General features: G+C 47.8%; 1 protein-coding gene and 1 non-coding gene across 7 annotated transcripts in view; both read right to left on the reverse strand.

Annotated features, from left to right (window-relative positions):
* Positions 1–27,806, reverse strand: part of MARF1 (meiosis regulator and mRNA stability factor 1) — a 153,547-nt gene that overhangs the window by 57,913 nt on the left and 67,828 nt on the right. For all 6 annotated transcript variants that reach the window (XM_063934366.1, XM_063934365.1, XM_063934362.1 and 3 more), the window contains 3 exons: positions 13,864–14,042; positions 13,651–13,731; positions 11,566–11,802 (listed from right to left, as the gene is read on the reverse strand). In XM_063934366.1, coding sequence (XP_063790436.1) covers positions 11,566–11,802; positions 13,651–13,731; positions 13,864–14,042 — 497 coding nt within the window. The remainder of the gene's footprint in view (positions 1–11,565; positions 11,803–13,650; positions 13,732–13,863; positions 14,043–27,806) is intronic.
* Positions 20,119–20,237, reverse strand: LOC134945940 (5S ribosomal RNA). Its single transcript, XR_010182158.1, has one exon. It is a non-coding gene; the product is annotated as a 5S ribosomal RNA (ribosomal RNA).

Raw genomic sequence — 27,806 nt, forward strand, 5'->3', positions numbered from 1 at the left:
TAGGCACATACCATCCTGTACTCTGGCTGGACTAATGTGCAATATGTAACACTTAGCATGAACCTCCTTTCTCTTACGTCCTAGAGGATGCTGGGGACTCCTTAAGGACCATGGGGAATAGACGGGCTCCGCAGGAGACATGGGCACTAAAAAGAACTTTAGATATGGGTGTGCACTGGCTCCTCCCTCTATGCCCCTCCTCCAGACCTCAGTTTGATACTGTGCCCAGAGGCGACTGGGTGCACTACAGGGAGCTCTCCTGAGTTTCCTGAAAGAAAGTATTTTGTTACGTTTTTTATTTCCAGGGAGCCTGCTGGCAACAGGCTCCCTGCATCGAGGGACTGAGGAGAGAGAAGCAGACCTACTTAAATGCTAGGCTCTGCTTCTTAGGCTACTGGACACCATTAGCTCCAGAGGGAGTCGGAACGCAGGTCTCTCCTCGCTGTTCGTCCCGGAGCCGCGCCGCCGTCCTCCTCACAGAGCCGGAAGATAGAAGCCGCGTGAGTATAAGAAGACTTCAGAGGCGGCAGAAGACTTACAGATCTTCACTGAGGTAACGCTGCACGCCATTGCTCCCACACAGAACACACACGGCAGGCACTGAGGGCGCAGGGGGGGGGCACCCTGGGCAGCAATTTACACCTCTAGGACTGGTAAAAATAGATATATCGGCTCTGTGGGCTGTATAAGAGTTATCCCCCGCCAGTTTTTGAATGGATTCGAGCGGGACCGAAGCCCGCCGCTGAGGGGGCGGAGCTTGATCCCTCAGCACTCACCAGCGCCATTTTTCTCCACAGCACACGCTGAGAAGCTGGCTCCCCGGACTCTCCTACTGAAAACGGTGACAGAGGGTTTTAAAGAAGGGGGGGGGCACATAATTTGGCGCAATCAGGATACACACACACACACACACATACATACATACATACATACATGTTGAGTATCCCATATCCAAATATTCCGAAATACAAAATATTCCGAATTACGGAATTTTTTTAGTGAGAGTGAGAAAGTGAAACCTGGGAATTTTTTCCAAAGTCATTGGCGCTGGGTGTGTGCTGGCATACTCTCTTCTCTCTCTGTCTCTCCTGAGGGCCTTGTGGGGGAACGGTCTCCAGATTAGAGATTCCCTGTGTGTGGGGTGTCGGTACGCGTGTGTCGGCATGTCTGAAGCGGAAGGCTCTTCTAGGGAGGAGGTGGAGCAAATGAGTGTGGTGTCTCCGTCGGCAACGCCGACACCTGACTGGGTGGATATGTGGAATGTTTTAAATGCAAATTTATTACACAAGAGGTTGGACAAAGCAGAGTCCAGGGAATGTACAGGGAGTCTAGCCCTGCCTTTTACTATGTCGCAGGGGCCTTCTGGGTTTTAAAAGCGCCCACTATCCCAGGTTGTAGACACGGATACCGACACGGATTCTGACTCCAGTGTCGACTATGATGATGCGAAGTTGCAGCCAAAATTGGCTAAAAAGTATTCATTATATGATTATTGCAATAAAAGAGGTGTTGCATATCACAGATACCCCTCTGTCCCTGACACGAGGGTGCGCATGTATAAGGAAAATAAACCTGAGGTAACCTTTCCCCCATCTCATGAGCTGAACGAGTTATTTGAAAGGGCTTGGGAAACTTCAGACAAAAAACTGCAGATTCCCAAAAGGATTCTTATGGCGTATCCTTTCCCGGCTAAGGACAGGATACGGTGGGAATCCTCCAAGGGTGGACAAAGCGTTGACACGCTTATCCAAAAAGATAGCGCTGCCATCTCAAGATACCGCAACCCTCAAGGATCCTGCTGATCGCAGGCAGGAGACTACCTTGAAGTCAATTTACACACATACTGGTACATTACTCAGACCGGCGATAGCGTCGGCTTGGGTTTGTAGCGCTGTAGCAGCGTGGACAGATACCTTATCTGCCGATATAGATACGCTGGATAAGGAAACCATTTTATTGACCCTGGGTCATATTAAAGATGCTGTCCTATATATGAGAGATGCTCAGAGAGACGTTGGCCTACTGGGGTCCAGAGCCAATGCTATGGCGATTTCTGCTAGACGAGCCCTATGGACCAGACAATGGACGGGTGATGCCGACTCGAAGAGGCATATGGAGGTTTTGCCTTACAAGGGTGAGGAATTGTTTGGGGAAGGTCTCACGGACCTGGTTTCCACAGCTACTACAAGTAAATCAACTTTTTTGCCTTATGTTTCCTCACAACCTAAGAAAACGCCACATTATCAGATGCAGTCCTTTCGTTCGCATAAACCCAAGAGTACGGGGATCTTCCTTTCTTGCCAGAGGTAAGGGCAGGGGGAAAAAGCTGCCAACTACAGCTAGTTCCCAGGAACAGAAGTCCTCTCCGGCCTCTACAAAATCCACCGCATGACGCTGGGGCTCCGCTGAGGGAGTCCGCCCCAGTGGGGGCACGTCTCCGACTTTTCAGCCACGTCTGGGTTCACTCACAGGTAGATACCTGGGCAATAGAAATTGTTTCCCAGGGTTACAAGCTGGAATTCGAAGAGGTGCCTCCTCGCCGGTTTTTCAAATCGGCCCTACAGGCTACTTCCCCAGAGAGGGAGATAGTTTTAAATGCAATTCAAAAATTGGTGTCTTCAACAAGTGGTGGTCAAGGTTCCCCTGCTTCAGCAGGGGATGGGGTATTACTCAACCCTGTTTGTGGTTCCGAAACCGGACGGTTCGGTCAAACCCATTTTAAATTTAAAATCCTTAAACCTATACTTAAAAAGGTTCAAGTTCAAGATGGAACCACTCAGAGCGGTCATAGCCAGCCTGGAAGGGGGGGGGGGGATTATATGGTGTCCCTGGACATAAAGGATGCATACCTTCATGTCCCCCATATATCAGCATCATCAGGCGTTCCTGAGATTTGCTGTACAGGATTGTCATTATCAATTTCAGACGTTGCCGTTTGGGCTTTCCACGGCCCCGAGGATTTTCACCAAGGTAATGGCGGAAATGATGGTGCTCCTGCGCAAACAGGGTGTCACAATTATCCCGTACTTGGACGATATCCTAATAAAAGCGAGATCAAGAGAGCAGTTGCTGAACAGCGTATCACTTTCCCTGAGGGTGTTGCAGCAGCACGGCTGGATTCTCAATATCCCGAAGTCACGGTTGGTTCCGACGACCCGTTTACCTTTCTTAGGCATGATTCTGGATACAGACCAGAAAAGGGTTTATTTCCCAATGGAAAAGGCCCAAGAACTCAGTCAGGGACCTCTTGAAGCCAAAAAGGGTGTCGGTGCATCACTGCATTCGAGTCCTGGGAAAGATGGTGGCGTCTTACGAGGCCATTCCGTTCGGCAGGTTCCATGCGAGGACTTTTCAGTGGAACCTTCTGGACAAGTGGTCCGGGTCACATCTACAAATTCATCAGATGATCAGCCTGTCCCCCAGGGCCAGGGTATCTTCTCCTGTGGTGGCTGCAGAGTGCTCACCTTCTAGAGGGTCGCAGGTTCGGCATTCAGGACTGGGTTCTGATAACCACGGACGCGAGCCTCCGAGGTTGGGGAGCAGTCACACAGGGAAGAAACTTCCAAGGTCTCTGGTCAAGCCAGGAGGCTGGTCTTCACATCAACGTACTGGAATTAAGGGCCATATACAACGGCCTTCGTCAAGCGGAGACTTTGCTTCGCGACCTACCGGTTCTGATTCAGTCAGACAACATCACCGCAGTGGCTCATGTAAACCGCCAAGGCAGAACAAAGAGCAGAGTGGCAATGGCAGAAGCCACCAGGATTCTTCGCTGGGCGGAAAATCATGTAAGCGCTCAGACAGCAGTCTTCATTCCGGGAGTGGACAACTGGGAAGCAGACTTCCTCAGCAGACACTACATCCAGGAGAGTGGGGACTTCATCAGGAAGTCTTCGCAGAAATTGCAAGTCAGTGGGGACTGCCTCAGATAGACATGTTGGCGTCACGCCTCAACAAAAAACTACAGAGGTATTGCGCCAGGTCACGGGACCCTCAGGCGGTAGCAGTGGACGCCCTGGTGACACCGTGGGTGTTCCAGTCGGTCTATGTGTTTCCTCCTCTTCCTCTCATCTCCAAGATACTGAGAATCATAAGACGAAGAGGAGTACAGACAATTCTCATTGTTCCAGATTGGCCTCGAAGGGCCTGGTATCCGGACCTGCAGGAAATGCTCACAGAAGATCCGTGGCCTCTTCCTCTCAGAGAGCACCTGTTACAACAGGCGTCCTGTCTGTTCCAAGACTTACCGCGGCTGCGTTTGACGGCATGGCGGTTCAACGCCTGATCCTAGCGGAAAAGGGCATTCCGGATGAGGTCATTCCTACTCTGATAAAGGCTAGGAAGGACGTGACAGCAAAACATTATCACCGTATATGGCGGAAGTATGTATCTTGGTGTGAGTCCAGGAATGCTCCTCTGGAAGAATTCCATCTGGGCCGTTTCCTTCACTTCCTACAGACTGGAGTGAATTTGGGCCTAAAATTAAGCTCCATTAAGGTTCAGATTTCAGCCCTAACCATTTTCTTTCAGAAGGAATTGGCTTCTCTTCCGGAAGTCCAGACTTTTGTGAAGGGAGTGCTGCATATCCAGCCTCCTTTTGTACCTCCAGTGGCACCCTGGGACCTTAACGTGGTGTTGCAGTTCCTTAAGTCTCACTGGTTTCAGCCTCTTAAAACGGTGGAATTAAAGTATCTCACTTGGAAAGTGGTCATGTTGATGGCCTTGGCATCGGCAAGGAGAGTGTCGGAATTGGCGGCTTTATCTCACAAAAGCCCCTATCTGGTTTTCCATGTGGATAGAGCGGAGTTGCGGACTCGGCCTCAATTTTTGCCCAAGGTGGTTTCATCTTTTCATATGAACCAACCTATTGTGGTGCCTGTGGCTACGCAGGACTTGGAGGATTCCGAGTCCCTTGATGTGGTCAGGGCATTTAAAATTTATGTGGCCAGAACGGCTCGGGTTAGGAAAACAGAGGCACTGTTTGTCCTGTATGCAGCCAACAAGGTTGGCGCTCCTGCTTCTAAGCATACTATTGCTCGCTGGATCTGTAACACGATTCAGCAGGCTCATTCTACGGCTGGATTGCCGTTACCAAATTCTGTAAAGGCCCATTCCACTAGGAAGGTGGGCTCGTCTTGGGCAGCTGCCCGAGGTGTCTCGGCATTACAGCTTTGCCGAGCGGCGACTTGGTCGGGTTCAGCACCTTTGCAAACTTCTACAAGTTTGATACCCTGGCTGATGAGGACCTCATGTTTGCTCAATCGGTGCTGCAGTGTCATCGGCACTCTCCCGCCCGTTTTGGAGCTGTGGTATAATCCCCATGGTCCTTACGGAGTCCCCAGCATCCTCTAGGATGTAAGAGAAAATAAGATTTTAAACCTACCGGTAAATCTTTTTCTCCTAGTCCGTAGAGGATGCTGGGCGCCCGTCCCAGTGCGGACTAAATTCTGCAAGACTTGTATATAGTTTCTGCTTACATAAGGGTTATGTTACAGTTTTGATCAGTCTCGGGCTGATGCGGTTTTGTTTCATACTGTTGACTGGTTCGTATATCCATGTTATACGGTGTGGATGGTGTGGGCTGGTATGAATCTTGCCCTTAGATTAACAAAAATCCTTTCCTCGTACTGCCGTCTCCTCTGGGCACAGTTTCTCTAACTAAGGTCTGGAGGAGGGGCATAGAGGGAGGAGCCAGTGCACACCCATATCTAAAGTTCTTTTTAGTGCCCATGTCTCCTGCGGAGCCTGTCTATTCCCCATGGTCCTTACGGAGTCCCCAGCATCCTCTACGGACTAGGAGAAAAAGATTTACCGGTAAGTTTAAAATCTTATTTTTTCACCGATATATTATAAACTTGCAAGCTTACCTTTGTTAACAACTAGTACTGTTTTATCACTGTGTACACAATAGTAAAGCACAACAGAATACGCTGGCGCAAAAATAAGAATTTACTTACCGATAATTCTATTTCTCGTAGTCCGTAGTGGATGCTGGGGACTCCGTCAGGACCATGGGGTTTAGCGGCTCCGCAGGAGACAGGGCACAATAATAAAAGCTTTAGGATCAGGTGGTGTGCACTGGCTCCTCCCCCTATGACCCTCCTCCAAGCCTCAGTTAGGATACTGTGCCCGGACGAGCGTGCATAATAAGGAAGGATATTGAATCCCGGGTAAGACTCATACCAGCCACACCAATCACACCGTACAACCTGTGATCTGAACCCAGTTAACAGTATGATAACAACGAAGGAGCCTCTGAAAAGATGGCTCACAACAAGAATAACCCGATTTTTGTAACAATAACTATGTACAAGTATTGCAGACAATCCGCACTTGGGATGGGCGCCCAGCATCCACTACGGACTACGAGAAATAGAATTATCGGTAAGTAAATTCTTATTTTCTCTAACGTCCTAAGTGGATGCTGGGGACTCCGTCAGGACCATGGGGATTATACCAAAGCTCCCAAACGGGCGGGAGAGTGCGGATGACTCTGCAGCACCGAATGAGAGAACTCCAGGTCCTCCTCAGTCAGGGTGTGCCCCTGACCAAGTAGCAGCTCGGCAAAGTTGTAAAGCCGAGACCCCTCGGGCAGCCGCCCAAGATGAGCCCACTTCCTTGTGGAATGGGCTTTTACTGATTTTGGCTGTGGCAAGCCTGCCACAGAATGTGCAAGCTGAATTGTACTACAAATCCAGCGAGCAATCGTCTGCTTAGAAGCAGGAACACCCATCTTGTTGGGTGCATACAGGCTAAACAGCGAGTCAGATTTTCTGACTCCAGTCGTCCTGGAAACATATATTTTCAGGGCCCTGACAACGTCAAGTAACTTGGAGTCCTCCAAGTCCCTAGTAGCCGCAGGTACCACAATAGGTTGGTTCACGTGAAAAACAGAAAACACCTTAAGGAGAAATTGAGGACGAGTCCTCAATTCTGCCCTGTCAGAATGAAAAATTAAGTAAGGGCTTTTATATGATAAAGCCGCCCATTCTGACACACGCCTGGCTGAAGCCAGGGCTAATAGAATCTTCACCTTCCATGTGAAATATTTTAATTCCACAGTGGTGAGTGGATCAAACCAATGTGACTTTAGGAAACTCAAAACAACATTGAGATCCCAAGGTGCCACTGGGGGCACAAAAGGAGGCTGTATATGCAGTACCCCTTTTACAAACGTCTGAACTTCAGGCACTGAAGCCAGTTCTTTCTGGAAGAAATTCGACAGGGTCGAAATTTGAACCTTAATGGACCCTAATTTTAGGCCCATAGACAGTCCTGTTTTCAGGAAATGTAGGAAACGACCCAGTTGGAATTCCTCTGTAGGGACCTTCTTGGCCTCACACCACGCAACATATTTTCGCCAAATGCGGTGAAAATGTTTTGCGGTTACATCCTTCCTGGCTTCGACCAGGGTAGGGATGACTTCATCTGGAATGCCCTTTCAGGATCCGGCGTTCAACTGCCATGCCGTCAAACGCAGCCGCGGTAAGTCTTGGAACAGACAAGGCCCCTGCTGGAGCAGGTCCTCTCTTAAAGGTAGAGGCCACGGTTCTTCCGTGAGCATCTCTTGAAGTTCCGGGTACCAAGTCCTTCTTGACCCATCCGGAATCACGAGTATCGTTCTTACTCATCTCCTTCTTATGATTCTCAGTACTTTTGGTATGAGATGCATAGGAGGGAACACATACCCTGACTGGTACACCCACAGTGTTACCAGAGCGTCCACCGCTATTGCCTGAGGGTCCCTTGACCTGGCGCAATATCTGTCTAGTTTTTTGTTCAGGCGGGACGCCATCATGTCCACCTTTGGTTTTTCCCAATGGTTTACAATCATGTGGAAGACTTCCCGCTGAAGTCCCCACTCTCCCGGGTGGAGGTTATGCCTGCTGAGGAAGTCTGCTTCCCAGTTTTCCACTCCCGGAATTAACACTGCTGAGAGTGTTATCACATGATTTTTCGCCCAGCGAAGAATCCTTGCAGTTTCTGCCATTTCCCTCCTGCTTCATGTGCCGCCCTGTCTGTTTACGTGGGCGACTGCCGTGATGTTGTCCCACTGGATCAATACCGGCTGACCTTGAAGCAGAGGTCTTGCTAAGCTTAGAGCCTTGTAAATTGCCCTTAGCTCCAGTATATTTATGTGGAGAGAAGTCTCCAGACTTGATCACACTCCCTGGAAATTTTTTTCCTTGTGTGACTGCTCCCCAGCCACTCAGGCTGGCATCCGTGGTCACCAGGACCCAGTCCTGAATGTCGAATCTGCGGCCCTTTCATAGATGAGCACTCTGCAGCCACCGCAGAAGAAAACACCCTTGTCCTTGGAGACAGGGTTATCCGCTGATGCATCTGAAGATGCGATCCGGACCATTTTCCCAGCAGATTCCACTGAAAGGTTCTTGCGTGAAATCTACCGAATGGGATCGCTTTGTAAGAAACCACCATTTTTCACAGGACCCTTGTGCAATGATGCACTGATACTTTTCCTGGTTTTAGGAGGTTCCTGACTAGCTCGGATAACTCCCTGGCCTTCTTCTCCAGGAGAAAACATCCTTTTCTGGACTGTGTCCAGAATCATTCCTAGGAACATTAGACGTGTCGTCGGAAAAAGCTGCGATTTTGGAATATTTAGAATCCACTCGTGCTGTCGTAGAACTACTTGAGATAGTGCTACTCCGACCGCCAACTGTTCTCTGGACCTTGCCCTTATCAGGAAAGCGTCCATATTTCTTTTAGGAAGAATCATCATTTCGGCCATTACCATGGTAAAGACCCGGGGTGCCGTGGACAATCCAAACGGCAGCGTCTGAACTGATAGTGACAGTTCTGTACCACGAACCTGAGATACCCTTGGTGAGAAGGGCAAAATTTGGACATGTAGGTAAGCGTCCCTGATATCCAGTGACACCATATCGTCCTGGTTCGCTATCACTGCTCTGAGTGACTCCATCTTGATTTGAACCCTTGTATGTAATTGTTCAAATCTTTTAGATCTCACCGAGCCGTTTGGCTTCAGTACCACAATATAGTGTGGAATAATACCCCTTCCCTTGTTGTAGGAGGGGTACTTTGATTATCACCTGCTGGGAATACAGCCTGTGAATTTTTTCCCAATACTGCCTCCCTGTCGGAGGGAGACGTTGGTAAAGCAGACTTCAGGAACTTGTGAGGGGAAGACGTCTCGAATTTCCAATGTACACCTGGGATACTACGTGTAGGATCCAGGAGTCCACTTGCGAGTGAGCCCACTGCGTGCTGAAACTCTTGAGATGACCCCCCACCGCACCTGAGTCCGCTTGTATGGCCCCAGCGTCATGCTGCGGACTTGGCAGAAGCTGTGGAGGACTTCTGTTCCTGGGAATGGGCTGCCTGCTGCAGTCTTCTTCCCTTTCCTCTAACCCTGGGCAGATATGACTGGCCTTTTGCCCGCCTGCCTTTATGGGTACGAAAGGACTGAGACTGAAAAGACTGTCCTTTTCTGCTGAGATGTGACTTGGGGTAACAAAAGTGGATTTTCCAGCTGTTGCCATGGCCACCAGGTCCGATGGACCGCCCCTTTATACGGCAATACTTCCATGTGCCGTCTGGAATCTGCATCACCTGACCACTGTCGTGTCTATAAACATCGTCTGGCAGATATGGACATCACATCTACTCTTGATGCCAGAATGCAAATATCCCTCTGCGCATCTCGCATATATAGAAATGCATCCTTAAAATGCTCTATAGTCAATAAAATATTGTTCCTGTCAAGGGTATCAATATTTTCAGTCAGGAAATCCGACCAAGCCCCCCCAGCGCTGCACATCCAGGCTGAGGCGATTGCTGGTCGTAGTATAACACCAGTATGTGTGTATATACTTTTTAGGATATTTTTCAGCTTCCTATCAGCTGGCTCCTTGAGGGCGGCCGTATCTGGAGACGGTAACGGCACTTGTTTTTATAAGCGTGTGAGCGCCTTATCCACCCTAAGGTGTGTTTCCCAACTCGCCCTCACTTCTGGCGGGAAAGGGTATACCTCCAATAATTTTCTATCGGAGGAAACCCACGTATCATCACACACTTTAATTTATCTGATTCAGGAAAAACTACAAGTAGATTATTCCCACCCTACATAATACCCTTATTTGTGGTACTTGTAGTATCAGAAATATATAACACCTCCTTCATTGCCCTTAACATGTAACGTGTGGCCCTAAAGGAAAATACGTTTGTTTCTTCACCGTCGACACTGAAGTCAGTGTCCGTGTCTGTGTCGACCAACTGAGGTAAATGGGCGTTTTTACAAGCCCCTGACGGTGTCTGAGACGCCTGGACAGGTACTAATTTGTTTGCCGGCCGTCTCATGTCGTCAACCGACCTTGCATCGTGTTGACATTATCACGTAATTCCTAAATAAGCCATCCATTCCGGTGTCGACTCCCTAGAGAGTGACATCACCAATACAGGCAATTTGCTCCGCCTCCTCACCAACATCGTCCTCCTACATGTCGACACACACGTACCGACACACAGCACACACACAGGGAATGCTCTGATAGAGGACAGGACCCCACTAGCCCTTTGGGGAGACAGAGGGAGAGTTTGCCAGCACACACCAAAAACGCTATAATTATACAGGGACAACCCCTTTCCCTTATAGCATTTTCATATATGTAATCATATCGCCAAATAAGTGCCCCCCCTCTCTGTTTTAACCCTGTTTCTGTAGTGCAGTGCAGGGGAGAGCCTGGGAGCCTTCCTCACAGCAGAGCTGAGCAGGAAAATGGCGCCGTGTGCTGAGGAGAATAGGCCCCGCCCCCTTTTCGGCGGGCTCTTCTCCCGGAGTTTGTGAGATCTGGCAGGGGTTAAATACATCCATATAGCCTCAAGGGCTATATGTGATGTATTTTAGCCATAAAAAGGTATTATACATTGCTGCCCAGGGCGCCCCCCCCAGCGCCCTGCACCCTCAGTGACAGTTGGTGACTGTTGGTGAAGTGTGCTGACAACAATGGCGCACAGCTGCAGTGCTGTGCGCTACCTTATGAAGACTGAAAGTCTTCTGCCGCCTGTTTCTGGACCTCTTCAACTTCGGCATCTGCAAGGGGGGTCGGCGGCACGGCTCCGGGACGAACCCCAGGGTGAGACCTGTGTTCCGACTCCCTCTGGAGCTAATGGTGTCCAGTAGCCTAAGAAGCAAATCCATCCTGCACGCAGGTGAGTTTACTTCTCTCCCCTAAGTCCCTCGTAGCAGTGAGCCTGTTGCCAGCAGGTCTCACTGAAAGAAAAAAACCTAACTTAAACTTTTATTCTAAGCAGCTCAGGAGAGCCACCTAGATTGCACCCTTCTCGGCCGGGCACAAAAATCTAACTGAGGCTTGGAGGAGGGTCATAGGGGGAGGAGCCAGTGCACACCACCTGATCCTAAAGCTTTTATTTTTGTGCCCTGTCTCCTGCGGAGCCGCTAAACCCCATGGTCCTGACGGAGTCCCCAGCATCCACTTAGGACGTTAGAGAAATAGATGTTAATAAAGGTGACACTATAAACTTGAACATGTGATTGAGGTAACAGAGTCAAGTGCACCATACCTGAATTTCTTATTGGTGCAATGTTGTCTACAGACAGGTTCATGATACTCCAACTCTTCAAACACCACAGGACTACAAGTTGTTGAGGAGCCATCATGTGACTGGGAAGATCCCAGTGGACTCTGCCTTGTCTGAAAGCTTGGCAACAGACACACTAACCTACCATTCGCCTGGTCACGGATAGTAAGAGCGTCTGTTAACCTGTACAGATCTGACACAATCAGCTTGTGTCCAAACCTAAAAACATGGAGAAAGTGTTTAGTGGACCATTACTCATTCTGAAATATCTATACCAGAGGTTCTCAAACTCGGTCCTCGGGGGCCCACACAGTGCATGTTTTGCAGGTAACCCAGCAGGTGCACAGGTGTATTAATTACTCACTGACACATTTTAAAAGGTCCACAGGTGGAGCTAATTATTTCACTTGCGATTCTGTGAGGAGACCTGCAAAACATGCACTGTGTGGGCCCCCGAGGACAGAGTTTGAGAACCTCTGATCTATACCCTATATCTGATACAATTGGTTAGATCACAATTGGCACATCAATGGAAGAGGGTTATTCCACACCAAATGAACAAAGGTTTCAGACTGACCGTTTTAAATTGTAAACAAATTTGGTATACTAAATGCTGCCATGGGTGTAATGAAAACCCCCAATTCTTAGACTGATATGTTCAACGGTTTTGAAGTTCTATTAACGTTTTTTAAAATTGCACTTCCAGCTCACTTAAATTTAGCTAGAGAGCTGGAGAAGGTATCATTTTAAACATTTTTATGGGCTTCAATATGACATAACACAGCAAAACTGACAATAAATTTTTTTCTCAAAAACACTTTATTTTCTCAAAAAAGCCAATATTTAAAATGTTTAAAAAAAAAAAATTAAAAAAAAAAAAACTCAAGTCATGCGCAGTTGTTATTTTCCCTTGTAATACACCACAAATGGGAGAATTGTACAGCAGCTTGAGCACTGGTTCAATGATAGCCGGTGGACTGAGGCTTCTTGTGAGTACAGTATTGCTCCCAGTCTGCCATGTCCCTCCACCCAGCAACCATTCTCCAAGTTGCTATTCCTTCCTGCTCCCAGAACACATTCTCCCAGTCTGATACTCCTCTGTAATTTAACACAAATGGTCCAGGGACAGGTTAGGTATGGGTGGACTTAACTTAGTGACCAGTGGGCTTACTTCACTATTTAAAGCCCACCCAAACCTATCCTGTCCCTGGACCACTTGTAGTGGTCCAGGAAAATGTAACAGGTGGGCCCATTCAACACAATTGAAGAGTGTTTCCACATGTATATCTTTCCACCCGATTTTGAGCGCCTGCACAGAAGTGGGAGCAGGCGCTGTCTGTAGAATCTCGTCCCCAAACATACCTGAAGAGGAACAAGCATTACTCTAATGTAGTGAACTGGATAAAATATTGTTTGTTGATTTTTAAATACAATTTTCATGAATCCCTTAAAAATGAAAGCTCTTTAGCATGTGATCCCAAAATAAAAAACTTTGGGGATTCATTAACAGTATGAACAATGTTTGAGTTTTTTTTTTTTTTTTTTAAGTGACTTATTGAGAAACTCTAAAAAAAATAAAAAAAAAAGTTTGCATTTTTAAACTGTTATGAAAACATACGGTTGTGTTATATCATATGAAAGCCCATAAAGAGAGGTTTAAAATTAGACTTTGCCCAACTCTATATCTCAATAAGGTGAGCTTGTAAGTGCAATTTAAAAAAATAAAATGTTAATAGCTACTTTATCGTGAAAAAAATAAAAATGCAGCCTTATAAAAATAAATTTACAAAAAAGGCATATAACTTCAAGACCATTGAACATATCTGCCTAAAATTTGGGGATCACGGCAGCATTTATAAAACCAAATTTCATCACAATCTGAAACGGTCAGTCTGAAACCTGTGTTGATTTGGTGTGGAATAACCCAGGAATCCTAAGAGCAGAGCCAGAAGTGAAACACTACTGTACCAACTCTTGGTTTAATGCATGCATTAGTGCCTCTAACACAATGGAGGACATTTGGGGAAAGAAAACCGGATTTAAAAACTGCAGTTTTAGGACACCTACTTTTTCTCATAGATTTCTGTAAGTTTAAACAAAGGTAAACAGCAAGCTGGAGCATCTTGAAGGATAGAAATGGTGCCAAAGCTGTTTGGGAAAGAAATCGAAATATAGATTTTGTTAGTTTTAAAGCATGGACTATGACAAAGTATCACTCGGCATGTTATTACTAAGGTGTGAAATATTGTGCAGGGCTAGTCCATTAATTATGAAACTTACCTTAATAGAGAGAGGGATTTATTTGCTGCCCCCGTGGCCAGGGACACTTGGATCCTTTTGCTTCCAATCTTGTATCTATGTAGATTGTTGACTGCACAAATGGCTTCTTGGAGGTTTTCCATCTGAATGGTGGCCTTTAGCTGATAATCTGTGTGAGGGCTGAGCTCAACTTGTTTTACCTAAAACAAGAACAAGACAACAGTATAAAAAACAGGCCATAAAAAAAGATTAACCCCCCCCTGATCATTTTTGTACTTTGGCTAAATCCTTTCCTAATAGTCCACTATAAATATGGGTATAGGTGTGATTTAGGGATCCTGGTCACTAAATTAACAAGAAAAATAAATAAAAATGTAGTGCCCTTGTTGTCCAGAAACACATCCCTGTCTAAGATCAGGATCATCATTTCCTGGTTCAAATGACGCACAGAAACCGCTTTTTGCTGAAAAGAAGTGAACCTCTAAGCACAGCCACATCAGCATGGAAGAGAAGAAAGACCAACAGGAGGAGTGCCCGTACCGCCAAGACCTCAGTGAGGACCATCAATGCCACCATCCGAAAGGAGGGTGATGCCAGAACCAGGTAGAGATCCCAAGGATCTATTGAAGGGGTGTATGGAACACAATCCTCCACAGTGAAACAAAAAGGTGGAAACCCCTTTATTTCATTAAACTGGTTTTCATGCATGGAACATGGCCTTAAACCATACAGAAAAGTGGATTTTTATTACCGGTAATTCCATTTCTTTAACTTAATCCATGACAGCCAAACTATAGGTTAGGAACCTTAGGATAGAGACAGGGAAAAGATCAAACTTCACACTTCCCCTATATAGGGCAGCTACTACTGTTCTCTTCATGTCTCAGTAAGGCCAAACTATATAGAGCATAACAACTTCTAAGTGTGGGAACAGAGGACCCTGTTGTGACTCTGCAAAGATCCTTCACCGATGCCCAAGCCTTTCGGGACCTCAGAGTGAGTCTTGACAGATAAATTGAGGTGGCTCTTACAAGGTCCAGCGTACGTAGCTTCGCTTCCCTTTTGCTCTTAGGTTGGAGAACAAAACTAAGGTGATCTCTTGTTTTAAGTGGAAAGATTCTACCTTCGGTACATAGGTCAGGATAATGGTCAACACTATTAATGTTTGTAGTCCACTCAAGGATATTAGAAATACAAGTTGAGTATCCCATATCCAAATATTCCGAAATACGGAATATTCCGAAATACAATTTTTTTTTAGTAGGACCGAGATACATAGTGAAACCTTTGTTTTCTGATGGCTCAATGTACACAAACTTTGTTTAATACACAAAGTTATTAAAAAATAATAAGAATTTACTTACCGATAATTCTATTTCTCGTAGTCCGTAGTGGATGCTGAGAACTCCGTAAGGACCATGGGGAATAGCGGCTCCGCAGGAGACTGGGCACAAAAGTAAAGCTTTAGGACTACCTGGTGTGCACTGGCTCCTCCCCCTATGACCCTCCTCCAAGCCTCAGTTAGGATACTGTGCCCGGACGAGCGTACACAATAAGGAAGGATTTTGAATCCCGGGTAAGACTCATACCAGCCACACCAATCACACCGTACAACCTGTGATCTGAACCCAGTTAACAGCATGATAACAGAGGAGCCTCTGAAAAGATGGCTCACAACAATAATAACCCGATTTTTGTAACAATAACTATGTACAAGTATTGCAGACAATCCGCACTTGGGATGGGCGCCCAGCATCCACTACGGACTACGAGAAATAGAATTATCGGTAAGTAAATTCTTATTTTCCCTGACGTCCTAGTGGATGCTGGGAACTCCGTAAGGACCATGGGGATTATACCAAAGTTCCCAAACGGGCGGGAGAGTGCGGATGACTCTGCAGCACCGAATGAGAGAACTCCAGGTCCTCCTCAGCCAGGGTATCAAATTTGTAGAATTTAGCAAACGTGTTTGCCCCTGACCAAGAAGCTGCTCGGCAAAGTTGTAAAGCCGAGACCCCTCGGGCAGCCGCCCAAGATGAGCCCACCTTCCTTGTGGAATGGGCTTTTACAGATTTTGGCTGTGGCAGGCCTGCCACAGAATGTGCAAGCTGAATTGTACTACAAATCCAACGAGCAATAGTCTGCTTAGAAGCAGGAGCACCCAGCTTGTTGGGTGCATACAGGATAAACAGCGAGTCAGATTTTCTGACTCCAGCCGTCCTGGAAACATATATTTTCAGGGCCCTGACTACGTCCAGCAACTTGGAGTCCTCCAAGTCCCTAGTAGCCGCAGGTACCACAATAGGCTGGTTCAAGTGAAACGCCGAAACCACCTTAGGGAGAAATTGAGGACGAATCCTCAATTCTGCCCTGTCTGTATGAAAAATTAGGTAAGGGCTTTTATAGGATAAAGCCGCCAATTCTGAGACACGCCTGGCTGAAGCCAGGGCCAACAGCATTACCACTTTCCATGTGAGATATTTTAAGTCCACAGTGGTGAGTGGTTCAAACCAATGTGATTTTAGGAACCCCAAAACTACATTGAGATCCCAAGGTGCCACTGGAGGCACAAAAGAAGGCTGTATATGCAGTACCCCCTTGACAAACGTCTGAACTTCAGGAACTGAAGCCAGTTCTTTCTGGAAGAAAATCGACAGGGCCGAAATTTGAACCTTAATGGACCCTAATTTTAGGCCCATAGACAGTCCTGTTTGCAGGAAATGCAGGAAACGACCCAGTTGAAATTCCTCTGTAGGGGCCTTCCTGGCCTCGCACCACGCAACATATTTACGCCAAATACGGTGATAATGCTGTACGGTTACATCCTTCCTGGCTTTGATCAGGGTAGGGATGACTTCATCCGGAATGCCTTTTTCCTTCAGGATCCGGCGTTCAACCGCCATGCCGTCAAACGCAGCCGCGGTAAGTCTTGGAACAGACAGGGTCCCTGCTGGAGCAGGTCCCTTCTTAGAGGTAGAGGCCACGGGTCCTCTGTGAGCATCTCTTGAAGTTCCGGGTACCAAGTCCTTCTTGGCCAATCCGGAGCCACGAGTATAGTCCTTACTCCTCTCCTTCTTATGATTCTCAGTACCTTGGGTATGAGAGGCAGAGGAGGGAACACATACACTGACTGGTACACCCACGGTGTTACCAGAGCGTCCACAGCTATTGCCTGAGGGTCCCGTGACCTGGCGCAATATCGGTCTAGTTTTTTGTTGAGGCGGGACGCCATCATGTCCACCTTTGGTTTTTCCCAACGGTTCACAATCATGTGGAAGACTTCTGGGTGAAGTCCCCACTCTCCCGGGTGGAGGTCGTGTCTGCTGAGGAAGTCTGCTTCCCAGTTGTCCACTCCCGGAATGAACACTGCTGACAGTGCTATCACATGATTTTCCGCCCAGCGAAGAATCCTTGCAACTTCTGCCATTGCCCTCCTGCTTCTTGTGCCGCCCTGTCTGTTTACGTGGGCGACTGCCGTGATGTTGTCTGACTGGATCAGCACCGGCTGACCTTGAAGCAGAGGTCTTGCTAGGCTTAGAGCATTGTAGATGGCCCTTAGCTCCAGGATATTTATGTGAAGTGATGTCTCCAGGCTTGACCACAAGCCCTGGAAATTTCTTCCCTGTGTGACTGCTCCCCAGCCTCTCAGGCTGGCATCCGTGGTCACCAGGACCCAGTCCTGAATGCCGAATCTGCGGCCCTCTAGAAGATGAGCACTCTGCAACCACCACAGGAGAGACACCCTTGTCCTTGGTGACAAGATTATCCGCTGATGCATCTGAAGATGCGACCCGGACCATTTGTCTAGCAGATCCCACTGGAAGGTTCTTGCGTGGAATCTGCCGAATGGGATTGCTTCGTAAGAAGCCACCATCTTTCCCAGGACCCTTGTGCATTGATGCACTGAGACTTGGCCTGGTTTTAGGAGATTTCTGACTAGTTCGGATAACTCCCTGGCTTTCTCCTCCGGGAGAAACACCTTTTTCTGGACTGTGTCCAGGATCATCCCTAGGAATAGAAGTCGTGTCGTCGGGATCAGCTGCGATTTTGGAATATTGAGAATCCAACCGTGCTGGCGCAGCACTATCTGAGATAGTGCTACTCCGACTTCCAACTGTTCCCTGGATCTTGCCCTTATCAGGAGATCGTCCAAGTAAGGGATAACTAAAACTCCCTTCCTTCGAAGGAGTATCATCATTTCGGCCATTACCTTGGTAAAGACCCGGGGTGCCGTGGACAATCCAAACGGCATCGTCTGAAACTGATAGTGACAGTTCTGTACCACAAACCTGAGGTACCCTTGGTGAGAAGGGTAAATTGGGACATGTAGGTAAGCATCTTTGATGTCCAGAGACACCATATAGTCCCCTTCTTCCAGGTTTGCAATCACTGCTCTGAGTGACTCCATCTTGAATTTGAACCTTTGTATGTAAGTGTTCAAGGATTTTAGGTTTAAAATTGGTCTCACCGAGCCGTCCGGCTTCGGTACCACAAATAGTGTGGAATAGTACCCCTTTCCCTGTTGTAGGAGGGGTACCTTGATTATCACCTGCTGGGAATATAGCTTGTGAATGGCTTCCAATACTGCCTCCCTGTCTGAGGGAGACGTCGGTAAAGCAGACTTTAGAAAACGGCGAGGGGGAGACGTCTCGAATTCCATTTTGTACCCCTGAGATACCACCTGAAGGATCCAGGGGTCCACTTGCGAGTGGGCCCACTGCGCACTGAACTTCTTGAGACGGGCCCCCACCGTGCCTGAGTCCGCTTGTAAAGCCCCAGCGTCATGCTGAGGACTTTGCGGAGGCGGGAGAGGGCTTTTGTTCCTGGGAACTGGCTGTTTGTTGCAGCCTTTTTCCTCTCCCTCTGCCACGGGGCAGAAATGAGGCGCCTTTTGCCCGCTTGCCCTTATGGGGCCGAAAGGACTGCGCCTGATAATACGGCGTCTTCTTAGGTTGAGAAGCTACCTGGGGTAAAAATGTGGATTTTCCAGCAGTTGCCGTGGCTACCAGGTCTGATAGACCTACCCCAAATAACTCCTCCCCCTTATATCAGGATTTTGGTACTTACCGATAAATACCTTTCTCCGATTCCACAGGGGCCACTGGAGTGTAGTTACAATGGGGAGATAGTTGGTAGTATTGGGAGCTGGCACTTTAAAAATTCTCACACTGTGGTTAGCTCCTCCCCTACTATCTCCCCTCCAAGCCAGTCTACGTTAAACTGTGCCCGAGGAGAGCTGTAGTAACCAAACCGTAAGGCAGAGGAGGTTAGCGACGCCCTGTAAACCAGGCGAACACAAACTAAACCTAGAACGGAACCTGACAAAAACCAGGCTAGCCTGAACCCAACAAGCAGTCATATGGTGATCTGCAAACCGTTAATCAAACAAAAATCAGGAGAAACAGCGCTGGGCGGGCGTCCAGTGGCCCCTGTGGAATCGGAGAAAGGGATTTATCGGTAAGTACCAAAATCCTGATTTCTCCTTCATCCACTAGGGGCCACTGGAGTGTAGTTACAATGGGGACGTCCCAGAGCTCCCAAAAACGGGTGGGAAAGCGCTGAGAGTCCTGTAAAGACTGCTCGGCCAAACAGTGATGCAGAGGCCGTAAAAGTGTCAAACTTGTAGAATTTGACAAAACGAATGTCGGTTTGACCAAGTATCCGCCCGACAAAATATTCATGGAGACCCCGCGGGCGGCTGCCCATGAAGGTCTTACAATGCGCGTAAAGCGCGCTGAAATGGAAAACGGAGGCTCCCTAGTAACCGCCAAGAAGACTGTCTGATGATCAGATGTATCCCACTGTCCAGCCTATGCTGGGACCCCGGCTATTTAGTACGGGAGCATCGTACAGAGCAAAGAAGAAAAACACTTCATCGAATAGCCTGAGACCTCTGTAGAGAGAGTTGGCGAGCCCTGACAACATTCAGAGAGGATTGAAAAACACTAGTGCCAGATTTATATGAAAAATGGACATCCCCTCTGGAAGAAACAACCGCTGAGGCCGAAGCATAGCCAGGGTAGTTGCCAGTAGAGTACTCCCTGAAAAAGAGGCCGAACATACGGCCGCTAGGCTAATCTCATTTGGAAGAAAAGCGAAAAAGGCAGAGACCTAAAATTCCGGTCAGTGTGGTTTGAAGCGCAGCGGAGCAAAAACCTCCCAGAGAAACCAAAGATGAATGGTAACTGGAAGAAGGGGGAAAAACCCCTTTTTTCCTTATTATGTCCTATAAAGTTTTCCAAAAGTGGCAAAATCGAGAAGAGGTAACAGACTTTTAGCCTACAGCACCTGGTATTCCCAGGCGGTCTCCCATCCAAGTACTAACCAGGCCTGACCCTGCTTAGCTTCCAAGATCAGACGAGATCGGGCGTGTTCAGGGTGGTGTGGCCGTAGGCTCTGAAGTCGGGGCCCAGTAGGCCTAACCGAACTAGGGAACTCCTCCCTTCTGAAGACAAGGGACACGTAAAACTCCCTTTCTTGTTCCAACTAGCAATCACAGACTAAAAGGATTGTAAGGCCAGAATAGGCCTGTCCGAGCCACTTGGCTTTGTAACGTGAAAAGAAAACGAAGGCCTGAGAACTGTCCTAATTCAAATGATATGTGAAAAACAGGGCTCAACACCCTTTGCGGTTAGAAACCTATGGAGCGCAGCCTGCAGTATGACTTTGTCATCGTAAATCGGCCGACCCATGCCGAGGGACTCCTGAGACGGTTGTAACCGCCCAAGCCTTCTCCCATCGACCTGCGCCTACCCTGGGACCCTCCAGGTGGTAGGAAAGTCTGTGTAATGGGTGTATAGGATGACATTAAATCAGACTGGACCGAGGATGTTGAACCTCTGCTTCAGCCTTTTTACCCCGAGAACCCCTGGCGACGAAGATATCACCCGTGTGGAGTCGAAAGCCTGAAAGGGCACGGAAAAAACTAAAGGAAAGACCAGTAAAGGTCTGTCTTGGAACTGGGGCAGTAGTAGGAGAAAGCAAAATGGACCTACCTCCAATGGTTCAAGAAATCCTGCAGAAAGTTCCTTCCCCAGAACCATCTGCCCCGTAGGATTTCCTGTTCCCCTGTCACTGTCGCAGCCCCAGAGGTCGTCGGGTTAAGACAGCCCAAGCGAAGATGTAGGGTCCGAGTCTGCAGACCTGGAGACCTCCAAAGAACATAAAGCAGAATCGTGATTCTGACCTGTACCAAAGTATCAATTGATCCTGATGCGAAGCATCCTGTAACCTAGAGGACAATTGTTCCCCAACCTACCTGCTCCGGACACGGTATAACCGCGCTGCCGCATATGTCGATGGATCCCTGAGCAAGGTTGCCTCAGGAAAACGGCGGCTTGTTGGACTGACGATACATCGAGGGGTATAACCTAGAGAGGTTCTGATACCATCTCCTGCCATCTGCGGGGAAAGGATAGGAAAACAAACATTGTTTGATACCTGATACTGTGTATTCGGGTGTCTGTCGGCCGCCTACCGGAGCCTGCCCAGCTCATCCGAAACTGGACCAGTCGCTGTCATTTCGTCATTGGCGTGGAACCCTGATGGACTTGACGTGTCCTCCTCCTTTACCTGCAGTATCAGATGAACTGCTGTATAATGTACCTGGATATTCTGAGACACTGGTTCAGATCCACAGAAAACAGACATCAGTAATGCATGGAATGTTAGCAAGGTTCCCTTTTGGAAAGGTGAAATGACGTACAATCTGGTTAACAGTGACATTACCTGTATAATCTGAGCTGTTCAAACAGGAGTGTCCTGCAGGTGTGCGGAGGGCTAAGCAGATGGCTCCACCGCATACTTCACACCTAAGAGGGAATTCTTCGACTATCCCAGGTGAGACAAACGAAAGGAGAAAAGGTGGGTTAAATAAACACAGCCCTATGCAAGGTCTGCACTATAATGTGTGACCGACCCGATTCAAATAAACTTTCTGGAGCAGCGGAGACCTGAACCAGTAGCGCTGCGCAGTGGGACATGAGTCTTAGCCCTAGGCTTTAGGAGCTCTCCTTAAAGTTTTGTTTGGATTCAAACCCCTGTTCAGATACCCCTACTAGCGTATTGAGCCACAGCGCTATTTGTCTGATGCTTTACACACATTCCCCAATTACAAATAGCATTAGTAACTAGTGACACCAAGGAATAATAAAGGGAAGGCAACACCCCGCCCTGTATTTAGTGTACCGCTAATTAAGGTGCACCAGATGTTTCTCGGAGGTTCCGCTGGCTTTTCAAAATGGTGACCAGCCTGTGAGAAAAGATGGGGGAATATGTTATGTGGTAAGGTGGGGTATTCTGTTATTAGAAAACATTGCGGAAGTGTTTTTTATCCCCTATATATGGTATTGTATGGATATATCTATATACATACCCACACACACTTAAAAAAAAAAAAATAAATAATAATAATAATAATAATAATAATAATAATAATAATAATAATATATATATAAATATATATATTATATATATATATATATATATATATATATATATATATATATATATATATATATATATATATATATATACACACACACACACACACACATACTTACACACATACAAACATAATTATATATGTATATATACACACACACACCACCGTGAAACCCACCGGGTAGATAAATACTATCTATGTGAACCCAATAGGGTAGATAAATACTGTGTATTTGTAGGTAAATAAATACTGCACAGTAGATTATTAAATTATTAATGAGCTGAGTCCCAGCTCCTGTAATAGAGCAGATTTCCTGATTTGCAAGTAGGGAAATGCTGGGTAGAGGACTCTACTGCAGGAGGAATGTAGCTATATTTCAGCAGCATGAAGTATCGAAAAGTTACAAACTCCAGAGCCAGGGTCTGTTGCCTAGCGACAGTGAGACCTGGGAGCCCGCTGAGTAAAGCGGGTTATAAGCCTTTACTCACCCCTCTTTGCAAAGAAATCCTCCCTGCACAGCCAGGAGAGGAATGAGCCTTCAGTGTGAGCACACACTGGAGCGGCGTGCTGCAGCGGCGCGGGGAGCGGAGAGAGCCCGCCGTACAGAGCGGGAGTTAGCTCCGCCCCCCCTGCCTCGGCGCGCAAATGTTATCCCCCGGCCGCCTTGCTGCGGTCGGAGTAAATGTAACCCACTGTTTGTTGCTGCCGTCTGCATATTGTAATATATGCTGCGGCCGGGGATCGGTGCTGAGAGTCTGAGCCCGCCGGACGGAGCGGGAGTTAGCTCCGCCCCTCTGCTCCGGCGCCACTTATAACTTTAATCAGTTTATGACCCGGCTGCCTGTAAGCTTGTCTGTGCGGCCGTGTAAATGTATCACCCGGCTGCCTGTCTGCTGCAGCCGGGGATTGAAGAGCACTGAGCCCGCTTACAGAGCGGGCTGAAGCTCCGCCCCCCACATAATGGCGCCAAGTGTGGCTCTTTCTGCTGCAGTCTGGTCATCTATTCCCTGAGCTACCGCAGCCATATAGATTTCAAACACTGTTCTTTAAGATAGAGTGGGACTTGAACCCAGGACAACTGGTTGTAAGTCAGAGGCTCTCACCACCAGGCTAAATCCTGGGTGGATTAGAAACACAGTAAAGACCATCACATCTAAGAGTCTCACTCTGTAAAATCACCCATCAGTCTGGAGGGGGGGGGGGGGGGGGGGAGATTGTACTCACCGCTGTCCTTCTGATGGAGTGGATCCGACACGCAGCGGTGTCCGGCCGGAATCTTCTGTGATGGAGTGGTCCCGACACAAGCCGCACGCAGCGGTGTCCGACCATTTTTTATACTCACCGCTGCCATGCTGCCGGAATCTTCTGCTGGATGGAGTGGCCGCGACACGCGCCGCACGCAGCGGTGTCCGCCAACTCAGGAGAGCTCAGTGTCTCCCTCGGCCGGGGCCCATCCCTAGCCGCACGCAGCTGCGATGGGACCCCGCCGGCAGCTCCCGCGGTGCAGACTGGCAGTGGCAGAGCTGCCAGTCTGTGAGTGTAAGTTAGAAAAATAAAATAATAAAGAAAAAATAAAAATTTCTTCAGCTAAACCCAAGTGAACCAGCTCCCTCGGGCACTAAACTAAGACTGGCTTGGAGGGGAGATAGTAGGGGAGGAGCTAACCACAGTGTGAGAATTTTTAAAGTGCCAGCTCCCAATACTACCAACTATCTCCCCATTGTAACTACACTCCAGTGGCCTCTAGTGGATGAAGGAGAAAAGGCAATACTTCCATGTGCCTTTTAGAATCCGCATCACCTGACCACTGCCGCGTCCATAAACCTCTTCTTGCAGAAATGGACAGCGCGCTAACTCTTGATGCCAGTCGGCAAATATCCCTCTGTGCATCACGCATATATAGAAATGCATCCTTCAAATGCTCTATAGTCAGTAATATACTGTCCCTATCTAGGGTATCAATATTTTCAGTCAGGGGATCCGACCACGCCAGGCCCGCACTGCACATCCAGGCTGAGGCGATTGCTGGTCGCAGTATAACACCCGTGTGAGTGTATATACATTTTAGGATATTCTCCAGCTTTCTATCGGCAGGTTCCTTTAGGGCGGCCGTATCAGGAGAAGGTAGTGCTACCTGTTTAGACAAGCGTGTGAGCGCTTTATCCACCCTAGGGGGTGTTTCCCAACGTGCCCTATCCTCTGGCGGGAAAGGGTACGATGCCAATAACCTTTTAGGAATTATCAGTTTTTTTATCGGGGGAAACCCACGCCTCATCACACACTTCATTTAATTCCTCGGATACAGGAAAAACTACAGGCAGTTTTTTCTCACCAAACATAATACTTTTTTTTAGTGGTACTTGTATTATCAGAGATATGCAATACATTTTTTATTGCTTCAATCATGTAACGTGTGGCCCTAGTGGAAGTCACGTTTGTCTCCTCATCATCGACACTGGAGTCAGTATCCGTGTCTGTCTGCCATTTGAGGTAACGGGCGTTTTAAAGCCCCTGATGGCGTTTGAGACCCCTGGACAGGCACAAGCTGAGTAGCCGGCTGTCTCATGTCGTCAACTGTCTGTCGTAAAGAGCCGACACTGTCACGCAATTCCTTCCATAAGCTCATCCACTCAGGTGTCGACTCCCCAGGGGGTGACAACTCTATAATAGGCAATTGCTCCGCCTCCATCTCATTTTCCTCCTCAAACATGTCGACACAATCGTACCGACACACCGCACACACACAGGGAATGCTCTGATAGAGGACAGGACCCCACTAGCCCTTTGGGGAGACAGAGGGAGAGTATGCCAGCACACACCAGAGCGCTATATATAGACAGGAATACCACTATAAAAATGTGCTTTTCCCTTTATAGCTGCTGTTAGTATTAAAACTGCGCCAAATTAGTGCCCCCCTCTCTTTTTTACCCTTTTCTGTAGTGCAGGACTGCAGGGGAGAGTCAGGGAGACGTCCTTCCAGCGGAGCTGTGATGGAAAATGGCGCCCGTGTGCTGAGGAGATAGGCTCCGCCCCCTTCTCGGCGGCCTTTTCTCCCGCATTTGGTGAGTTTTGGCAGGGGTTAAAATACATCCATATAGCCCTGGGGGTTATATGTGGTGTATTTATGCCAGCCAAGGTGTTTACATTGCTGCTCAGGGCGCCCCCCCCTAGCGCCCTGCACCCTCAGTGACCGAAGTGTGAAGTGTGCCTGAGTAACAATGGCGCACAGCTGCAGTGCTGTGCGCTACCTTGTTGAAGACGGATGTCTTCTGCCGCCGATTTTTCCGGACCTCTTCTTGCTTCTGGCTCTGTAAGGGGGCCGGCGGCGCGGCTCCGGGACCGAGCTCTGAGGCTGGGCCGGTGTTCGGTCCCTCTGGAGCTAATGGTGTCCAGTAGCCTAAGAAGCCCAAGCTGGCTGCAAGCAGGCAGGTTCGCTTCTTCTCCCCTTAGTCCCTCGATGCAGTGAGCCTGTTGCCAGCAGGTCTCACTGAAAATAAAAAACCTAAAACTAAACTTTCACTAAGAAGCTCAGGAGAGCCCCTAGTGTGCACCCTTCTCGGCCGGGCACAAAAATCTAACTGAGGCTTGGAGGAGGGTCATAGGGGGAGGAGCCAGTGCACACCAGGTAGTCCTAAAGCTTTACTTTTGTGCCCAGTCTCCTGCGGAGCCGCTATTCCCCATGGTCCTTATGGAGTTCCCAGCATCCACTAGGACGTCAGAGAAATTGTATTTAATGACCTTCAGGCTGTGTGTATAAGGTGCATTTGAAGCATAAATGAATTGTGTTTATGTACACAAACTTTGTTTAATGCACAAAGTTATTAAAAATATTGGCTAAAATGACCTTCAGGCTGTGTATAAGGTGTATATGAAACAAATGCATTCTGTGCTTATACTTGGGTCCTGTCACCATGATCACATTATGGTATGCAATTATTCCAAAATACGGAATAATCCAATATCCAAAATACTTCTGGTCCCAAGCATTTTGGATATGCTCCTGATAAAGCTGGATGTCTTAACCAGCGAAACGCGTAGAGCCTGAATCTGTGAGCCGATACCACAACAAACTATCACGGACTCCTGTCATCAATCTCTGGCATCAATTGGACATTGTGCTCCACCATCTGGATAAGCAGCTAAGCACTTTTCATCTGGATTCCCTTCTGACCACAAATGGACAATTCTTAAGGCTGACAGCACCTCAAGGGATGACCATAACCAATTTCTGGTAATATCCATTGCTTATATGCTGACTGTGATCCTTTGGAGGAGGTCCTAGCCTAATGAGAATTTACTTTTAGGAGCCAATATAGTGGAGTGGCTGAGAATCAAATATTCCAATCTGATGGCATTATTTATTTTATCAATTTGCTGGCATTGTCTATTTTACTAAAAGTTTTTAGTCCAAACGTATACCCTTTTATATATACTCTTTTGAATGTGTATTGATAACTAAAATTGTCTAATATTTAATTTTACAACAAACCGTCCAGATTGTCTAAATTTTTTACAGCCAGCGCTGGTTCCTATATTGTTTGAATATGGGATACTCAACCTCTATATGAATAACAGATGTAGCCATGCTCAACTTTACTGCAAAGGTGGCTAATTTCTTCTGAAAAAGGATAAAGCCGAAAACGTACCTTTCAGAGAAGAAAGATGAAGGCCCTTGTTCAGGCAGTCTTGAAGAAAAGATTAGATGCGCGACAGCCGAAAAAACTTCAGCCAGAAGGCCTAGACATTCACGCCAGGAGATACAACCTCTAAACGTGGTGATAAAATTTGGAAGTCACCTTTCAGTTTTCTGGCCTGAAGCATAGTCCGAATCATGGATCTGGGCAAACCTATCGCCCTTCACAGAGGAGTTCAGCAGGTTGCTCAGAGCGAGGAAATTCAGCCTTAACTACCTTCTGGCGCTTCAACAGTGGGCACTTTTTTGGTGGAGGAGCGGGCTTCCTCCTTTTCTATTTGAAGAATAGATTTGACTGCCCTTTCAAGCAGACATATCTAAGGTAGACTGATGTTCCTCCTCCCCTGAGGGGGACTCAGTGAGTCTGCTTCCTCTACCTCTCCAGATGACACCTCAGAATCTGAAAGCTGTGTAGACTGAGGGTGGCACAGCACGCCTAGTGGCTGTCACGCTGTAACATCTGTTGAAATGCAGTAGAGGTAGTAGCTAGACTCTGTACTGCGGTGGAAAGCACATCCACCCAGGGAAGTGGCATAGCTGTGACTGGTACAGCAGGGTGCACCTACTGGGGGAATCCTACAGGGGGAGCCACTAGCGGGCATTGCTAGGCGGTCAGCTATCTGTGCTAGTATCTGTGAAAAAGAAGTTCAGGAGGATTCCTGCACAGGAGCTGGAGGGGCTGGCTGGTTAGGTGAAATATAGCAAGATGCACACAAACCATCCTGTACAACGTCCTGAGGGGCGATTCCCGCCAAACAGGACTTGCACGAGACCAGCATAGGAGCAGCAGACTCCTTGTGACCATTGTCTTTGCTAGACATAGCTGCA

Source organism: Pseudophryne corroboree, chromosome 7, assembly GCF_028390025.1.
Source record: "Pseudophryne corroboree isolate aPseCor3 chromosome 7, aPseCor3.hap2, whole genome shotgun sequence".
NCBI classification, from domain to species: domain Eukaryota; kingdom Metazoa; phylum Chordata; class Amphibia; order Anura; family Myobatrachidae; genus Pseudophryne; species Pseudophryne corroboree.